This window comes from Seriola lalandi, unplaced genomic scaffold (assembly GCF_002814215.2).
Source record: "Seriola lalandi dorsalis isolate HSWRI2012SDOR001 ecotype SW California unplaced genomic scaffold, Sedor1 jcf7180002054694, whole genome shotgun sequence".
Taxonomy (NCBI): domain Eukaryota; kingdom Metazoa; phylum Chordata; class Actinopteri; order Carangiformes; family Carangidae; genus Seriola; species Seriola lalandi.
The window spans coordinates 1,527,579-1,536,053 of NW_019525247.1; the positions used below are offsets into that span (position 1 = coordinate 1,527,579).

Genomic DNA, 8,475 nt, shown 5'->3' on the forward strand with positions numbered 1-8,475 from the left:
TGTGTCTTAAAAAAACAGCTCTCAATATAAAGTTTCTGTTTGTTCTTTTGTCATTTTCTAAAACAGCTGGTCACTGTAGTTTTCAACAAATGTTACTCAAACAGGAGTAAATAGAAATTATACTTAATCTAAATATGATAATTGCTGAAAAACAACACAAACAATGAAAAGCCACAATTTTGTACTAAATTCTAAAATCTTTTCTGCTCTCCCAGAAACGAGCCAAAGGAAAAAGGAAAAGGTAAATTATAAAGAGGAACTCTTGATGAAAAGACGCAAGAAGAAAATGAAAGTAGTTCTAAGGTTCATTTGTTTATGGTGAGTCACAATCAAAGAGCAGAGGCCAAGGTGGCTCCACTTCCCACAATGCAACTTGTTACCATCTTTCTTTATACCCTCTCAGCCTGGTAAATGCCCATGTTTGTTAAACTCCACACTTCCAGTTTGTAACTCTGACTGTCTAGTATAAATCTACAGTCTCCACGGCTCCAGCGCCAGAGCTGAGATAATGCTGATGACATCACTATGACATCATCAGACTTGACAAAGCTCCTCTAGAGCTACAGAAGACATTACACCACTGTTTTCACAGGCAGGTTTGTACACAACGTTGAGTTAATACAGCTCAACTCATTTTAACTAAAGAATCAGGACAAATAAAAGCTGAAAATTGGGACTGATATTACACCATTACAACATGATGATGAAGGAACATGTCACTCAGTGTGACAGTGCGGCTCACTGATTTGTTTGTAATCGTTTTGGGGAAAAGTGGAGCTCTATGGCACAAAGGAACAAGATATATCGAGATATCTGTGATACACACACACATTCATTGTTGGTTCAGGCTTTTTCACGGGATTTGTTGACACTAAGAAAAATACAGCCAACCTTATCTTTACAAGGCTTCATGGAAGAGAGTAATATGAGGAGAAGCAGCACATGTGAAAGTGGAGGGTGACACGGAGACGACAGGAGCTACAGGTACGAGGACAGTCGGGTTAAGTGCTCGATCAGAAACATTCCACATCACTACTTTCTTTCTCAATACACACACTGTATATACACACACAGAGGCGGCTGCTCTGTGACAGATCAAATGTGAAATCATGACACACGTTAGGACAGACACATGAACAAAAAAAAAGGGCAGATGCATCATGGGAAGACAAAAGGTGTGCTCACACAGCCTTTGTAAACAGGTCAGCAGGTTGATGTTTGGCTTTAAAAAGAGTCCATGATGATACACACTTTCACTCCTCCCAATTTATCCTTCGTGTAACATTAATCTCATCTGTACGGTGGCCATTCTCCAGCTGAATCGGTGCATGTACAGCAGGTTTAGGTGGACCTACGTATTAAATGCTTTGAAATTTTCTGACTTTTTTTCCGGTCCAAGCATGACTTTTTCATCTCCTCTATATACAAATGTTTACAAGAGTTCTTCAAGAAGAGGCCTGTGCGTGAGGCGAAATGTCCCATATGCCCCCTATGATTTTGATCCACCTCTGGTGTGTCGAACCGTCACCACACCACAGCAGCCAAAAGGTGAAAAGACATGAAACACCGAAAATATAATCCCGCAAAAAACAAAGGGTGCTATCTTTGGTCACAAAAAGAGCAAATCAAACACAATGTGAAGGAAGGAAGAGTGTTAAAGCACAAAATACTGTTCCATTATCTGACAGAAAGAAGGGAAAGAGTCCAGTGATCAGCAAAGACAACAGGAGGGGATCTGAGGAAGCGTACGTCACCAAAGGCTTCAGTGGAAAATGTAGGGAGAGGATCTGTGGAAGCAGCTACTCAGTTTAAGCTCTCCTCCTCCTCCTCCTCCTCCTCATCTCCTTCTTCCTCCTCCTCCTCTTCTTCCTTCTCCAAGTCATCCTCACAGTAGCGCTGGAGCAGTCGGTGCAGGTGCTGCTGCAGGGCATCGGGCTGCAGGGCGTCTGGGGTGTCATCCACACGCTCCAGGTGCACGTGCTTCCCCTGGGCATCCCTCACCACAGTCCTCTTCTGGGTTCGTGACTTACGCATCTGGCTTCTGCAGGAAGAACAAAGAAGCTGACGTCACATCCAGGTACCCGAGTGTTCACTGACCAGATACTTGTCCTCCTCTGGGTTCACTCTGTCAGGGGTTACCTGGGCTACTAACGTCTGCATTTCAATACTCTCCTGTCGGAGGTCCAGGGACAACAAGATCTAAATTTTATATTTTCCATCAAATTGAAATTCTATTTTCCATTTGTGTGCATGATGTGTGACAGAACTAAATGACAGAAAACTATTTTGTTTGAAAATGAATAAATACTTCCAGGCTGAAATTATGAATTAAATATATAAATATATAGTGTGTGGTTCAAATTAGATACATAAATAGGACATCTTCAAATAAATCCTGTCAAATTATGTCATATGTTCATGAAGAAATACTTTTTACTGTTTTTATCTTCATTTTATGTTTTTTTATTAATTAAAATTTAATTGTCAAATATCATAATTATATATTTTTACACTGTTCATTTTTAACAATCAAAATGCATGTTTATGAAATTTTATATTATCCTGCTAATTTTCACAATAAAAGATCATTTCCTTTACTTAAGCAGTATTTCTTTTCACAATGTAATTTTTCACAACTTTCGAATTTACATATTCATATTTACATATATTTAGTATGAGCTAAATTGATATTTAAACGTGACCCAAAACCAAATGAGCACAGTGAACAGGTTAAGAGAGAACAGTCAAAACACACACCATGCAACTCAACCCATATTAAATGTATCTGATCAAATCCATCTTTCAACCTGGGCTGTATTTTCACAGTTTTGGTCATCGGTTATGAAAGCATTTTATTCACTGGTTTATGGCTTATGAAGCAGCAACATGTCATAACTGTTCACTGTGCAGCAGCATGTTCACACACTTTTAGGATGAGGAGTTAAACCAGTAAGTAGAATATTGAATGGATAATGAAGAGAAGCGATACAGTGATATACCGAAACTGGGGGCTTGTTTACAGCCACTATGTGTACAATATGAAACTTCCGAACGTTTAAAAAATATTAGAATGAATAAGAATGAACAATGACCAACACTACAAAAATACCTTGATTGTAAAGAGCAGTCTTCTAATTACCACTTACCCTGAAGAGTATGAGTCAAAATCAAGAAGCTACAAGTTAGGAGAGTGGAATCACACCATGCTGCCATGTTAAATGCTAATAAATAAACACCAGGATCTTAATAAACACCCGTGTCTTTGTACTCATTTCACACTCTCATGCTGAAGTCCAACCTTCTAACCACAGAACCGTCATCCTGCACAATCTCTTTCTCTACTACATGAGGCAGGAGAGCTTTCCCAAAGCCTCCAGCATAACTCAAAGCCTAGAGGGGAAAGAATGGAGGAGGAGAAATGACAGACAAACAACAAAGTTTAACAGTAGTGGCTGACTAGTTTTAAAAAACAGATGTTAGCACGTAGTGGAAGCGCTTGTAAAGATACAGCTGCATACCCCCCGAACAGTTCATATTCAAAATACCTGCTAAAAGCATGAAACCACCTCTTGATAGAATATTTCTTTCTAGTTTGGACACACTGACCTTCTCAAAGTCCTCTCTGGCTGAGGGGAGATCTGCAGCCAGCGAGGGGTCTCCCGTCTGTTTCTCCATCCTCTCGCCTCTCACCACTGTCGTCTTGACAACCTTGCTGACCTTTCGACCCTGCACTGGCTCCATCTCAAACTCTGATGCTGCGGTGGAGCACAGGGCCAGGGGCTCAGAGAAGGTCAGCTGGAGAGAAAACGACACAATGTGAACGGACCAGGTGTTATGTGCTATGTGTTGTGTACTAGGTTTGTAAGGACACCAGCAGGTGGACGTCACTGGTTCAGAGTGAAAGGTTTCAACAGTGACCACGTGAACTACAATGACATCAGGTCAAAATCTACCTAGTCCGATACTTTGGTTAATGATCACATACCAACCACTTGGTTTAGTGCTAATCTGCACGTTAGCATGCTAAACTCAGATGCTGATCATGCTACCTGCTAAACCTCAGCATGTTAACATTGTCACTGTGAGAAAGAATGTATGCTACATTACATATAAGTTGTATGTGAGGAATTTACAGCTAATATTTTGTCAAACAAAACACTAAATACATGCACACCTGTAAAATGCTCTAATCACAATATTACCTCATTTTCCCTAATAGTAGCAGTTAGCAACATTAGCTAGCTAATTTGCAAAGAACTTTGGGAACTATATGATGAACTACATGTAGTTGTTGTAGTAGTCTATAACAGCAGAACACCAGGTGCAGCATCAGACTACACTGATTATATATAATTCAATGGAAACCCAGAAATGAATAAAGTGCTTCATATGAAAGTCATGTTTGGATGGCACTGACCTCTCTCTGATCTCCCTCACTGTGGAGCACTGTTCTCTTCACCACTCTGGAGACAGTGTCCCCCTCCTCGATCTTCACCGTCTCCTGGTGAGAGCCCTCGATGGTCACTTCCTGTGTCTCCATGCCATCCGCAGATACGCATTTACGAATCACCTTCCGTGTGATCTGGTGAAGACAGAAAGGGTATCACTTTTATGTAAAAGCTAGAGACTAAGCTAGAGACCAGCTAGAGTATGAAAATAACCACTTTTCATCACTTTACGCTGTATGGAATAATGCTTCGATTTTCAGTGGAACATTTGAACATGTTCTCTTACTTTCTTAACGACCATGTTCCCGTGCTCGTCCGTGTACTTCTCCTCTGTGACGGTCTGTGCTGGGATATCTGGAAGGTTATCAGCCTGTACGAACACAAAACACATGCTGTCAATTCACACAGATTACAGTCCTGCACATGTGAGCAAAATCAAAGCACATACTGTCTCCATCGAAAAAAGCATTTCAAGCATTTTCAAATAAAACACATCACCCAACATTAGTCAATGATGACACAAAACACCAAATATATTTGAAAGCCCCTATGTGAAGAATTTTAACCTGATTAAAGCACAATTCAAATCAAATCAATCAAAAGTCAGAATTTTAAATACAAATTATGGCTTTAATTTTTTAATTTTTCCATATTGAACCATGATGACACAATCAAAGGGCAAAAACATCAAACAAACAAATGGTTTAAAAGGTGAAAAACAGTTTTATGTGAAGCAGATAGAGTAAATATGTGCTGATATGTGGTAGAATATTTACCTGGCAGGTCAAGTCCATTCAAAAACAACAAGGAGCACTAAACCTGTGTTACCCACTAACCCTGTATCACTTCACAGTGCGCTGAGGCTGCACAGCTGCATCATGCTTGTTTACCTGAATGATAACTCTGCGTCGCACCACCCTGGTGGTCACCACCTCCTCCTCTGAGCTATCAGAGGACAGCATCCCTAGTTCCTCTGCTATCTCCTGGTGGATAGCACAGAGCCCTCATAGGTCAATACAACAAGTCTGCACTACGTCACCACAGCTGTTCCTTCCTTTCTCTTAACCTCACTTTTATGTTTGCTTTCCAAAAAGGTTCTTATACACATGGAATGAGGGAATAAAATCAAATTGTATGGTATGGTTGTACACAAATTTGATGTGAGATGAAGAGAAGGCAGAGTTATGCAAAAACATTCAACTGAAATAAACATGCAGATGGAAACCAGTGTGCGAAATATGGGTGACTCATGCGGATGATTTATGCCAAACAGAAACAAATCAAACAAAGAAATTATGTTAAATACAATACACACTGTTATATGTAATTTACTGTGTCATAATGAATAGTTATGATAATTATTTAGCTTTTGTCTTGAATAAGTTGTTTTTCATTGTGACATGCCACAATAGATTAAATCATAACACAAAAAAGAGGTCCATTTAATTGATTAACAAATAAGAAAACTATGAATTAGGTTTGTAGATTTTCTAGTCAGTTGCTATTCTCCAAACAGTATAAACTTCAAATCTTTAGTAATTGAGAAATACATGTTAAATACAAGTTGTTTTTTTTTTGAAAACCTATTTATTTATTTAGGCTTTTAATTAATTCTCTCATATTTTACTATTCTTACTGGTTTCTGTTTTTATTTTCCTTTACATATTTTATCATCTGCTCTACATTTCCTCCATGAAAAGTGCTATATAAAAAGAGTTTATTGTTTTTTTTAAGTTGAAATATAGGAGAGTTTTCCTTTAATGTGTGGCTGATGCAGATTTTGCCTGGGACCCCCCAACTGTCAAAGGGTATTTCGCACACTGATGAACAACAACAAGCACAACTCAAAGGATGCAAACAGGTGCAGATGTGAACACTTAAATATGTCACATGTTGTTGAATCTGTTCTGTAGCTTGTAAAAGTCACCTGTGTGATTCCAACACATCACACTACCAATGTCAATGATTTTTACATTTACCGACGATGCAATATTAAATACAGCAACTCATCACAGCTGTTAATATTTCCGTTGTTTGTTTTTTAAGTTTAGGCACTCATGCACACAAAAGCACTACCAGCCTCATTTAGTACATAAAGTGCAAGTTTCTGTGTTTCATCCCCTAAATCTTGAATGCAGCACCACAGCAACCATCCTAAACCAGGCAAGACACCAGCCAGTGCAGGGTTGTGCTCATGCTCAACCTCTTACCCTTCCCAGGAAGTCGTCATCATTGTAATACCCTGCCTGATCTCTGGAAGGTAGCTCCTCACACACGGGGAGGTCGCCTTCTGTTCGACACCCCCGTGAACCCTCAGAATCATAAGCAAACTCCCCAAGGCTTTCACTGCCAGAAGAGAAACGCTTATAATCGTCCACTCGGAGGAAAGGGTGAGCAGCGTGCTGGGGACTCCCTTTCAGGAAACCAACATCAGGGCTACTCCCAGGTGCTGGGGAAGGTGGCTCGAAGATATGATAGCTAATCTCTGGTTCCAGTTTCACTTCTTCTGGTTCAGAGAAGTCAGAGAAGGCTTGTCTGCAGTCAAAGAACTCCAGGTCCGAATCAGAGTGCTGCGGAGACTCAGAACCGACTTTTGGTGGCATCTTTGGTTCATCTGATTCAAATTCCAAGATTGTTTTCTCAAATTCTGAGAGGACTCTGTTAAAGTCTGGAGAAAACTCAAAGTCTTCAGCAGCTTCCGACTCTCTCTTGGTGGTGGCTTCAGTCACAACCTGAGCTGAGTCACTGAACACTGGAGACACTGGACTCAAATCCTTCAAGGAAGCTTGGCTACATTCTGAAACTCTGAGGGTTTGATGTCCTGAAAATACTGCTTCATAATCCGGTGGCACCAGAAACTGGCTTGACATGGGTGAAAAAAGCTCACTGGACTGTGCTTCCTCGGGGGACAACTTCGAATCTGAAAATCCATAAAATCTGTGGGACTTCTCACAGAGTGTATTCTCAAATGAAGGTAGAACTGGGGTAACAGCTCTGTGGGTTGTGTAAGAGTTCGGGTCAGGTAGCTGTAGGGGAACTGGTTTCATTGGCTTGTCATCCACACCTATCTTACTGGTGTCTTGTGCTGCTGTTGTAGCAGACAACAGCTTGCTTTGCACCTCATTGTCTATTTGAAAATGTGTTTCCTCTGGTGTCTGAACAGGAGCCTGTAAGTGAATGTCAATGATATAGAATACAGTGATCTAAATAAATTCACTTTAAATTAGCATACAGGTTGGTATGCACCACACAACATTTCATTTTACATCCAGCAAAAACATGCAAACCTTAACCATCTCTATATCAGACTAATAAATCAGAATTGAAGGAAGAGTGATTAGTAACATTAAAATATAATATTTTCACATTCTGCACACATCAGAGCAAAAACGCACTCCATTTTGTTATTGTTGTTTTCTTTTATTATTTCATCACGAAATGTCCCTAATGTGTCACACAGTGTTATCGCTTCATCCAAGTAGCATGTTAATGTCGGACTATCATGCTCTCACTCTTACCCTTTGAGAGGCTGTCTTGCTCTTCAGCTCTCCAGCTCTGACGTAGAGTATCTTCTCTTCCTTTCTGTTTATATCCTGAGCTGGTGAGGGCTTCACTGGAAAGTTTTCCTCACTCACCGAAGTTTGTAATGTTGAGATACTTCCAACCTGTGATCCCCGTTGCATCCATTCATCGTATGACAAAATTTCCAATTCTGATCCTGTACTTATTTGTCCGGCAGGATTGACATTTCCTTCCTTAGACATTGTCTCATTAGTTTGAATTTTGTTAGGAAATGATGAATGCTGCTCAGGTAATAAAGAAGATGTCCCATGATGCAAAAGTTTTGGTTTAGAGACTAACCTACTAGTCTCTTCACAACAAAAACCTAATTCCTCCTCTGACTCAGCAGTTTCAGGACTGAGTGGCCTTGGGCTATCATCAATCCAACAATCAATAGGTAAAGCAACAAACTCAAAGTCTGATGACAAAGACATTGGTGAAGATGATCTGTCACAAGGGCTACCAT

The 8,475-nt window shown here is 40.1% G+C and overlaps 1 protein-coding gene across 9 annotated transcripts in view; it reads right to left on the reverse strand.

The window, feature by feature from the left end:
- Positions 1-941: 941 nt before the first annotated feature.
- Positions 942-8,475, reverse strand: part of ank2b (ankyrin 2b, neuronal) — a 193,464-nt gene continuing 185,930 nt past the window's right edge. For all 9 annotated transcript variants that reach the window (XM_087178657.1, XM_087178656.1, XM_087178659.1 and 6 more), the window contains 5 exons: positions 4,735-4,818; positions 4,418-4,582; positions 3,607-3,795; positions 3,299-3,390; positions 942-2,041 (listed from right to left, as the gene is read on the reverse strand). In XM_087178657.1, coding sequence (XP_087034783.1) covers positions 1,804-2,041; positions 3,299-3,390; positions 3,607-3,795; positions 4,418-4,582; positions 4,735-4,818 — 768 coding nt within the window. In that variant the 3' untranslated portion in view covers positions 942-1,803. The remainder of the gene's footprint in view (positions 2,042-3,298; positions 3,391-3,606; positions 3,796-4,417; positions 4,583-4,734; positions 4,819-8,475) is intronic.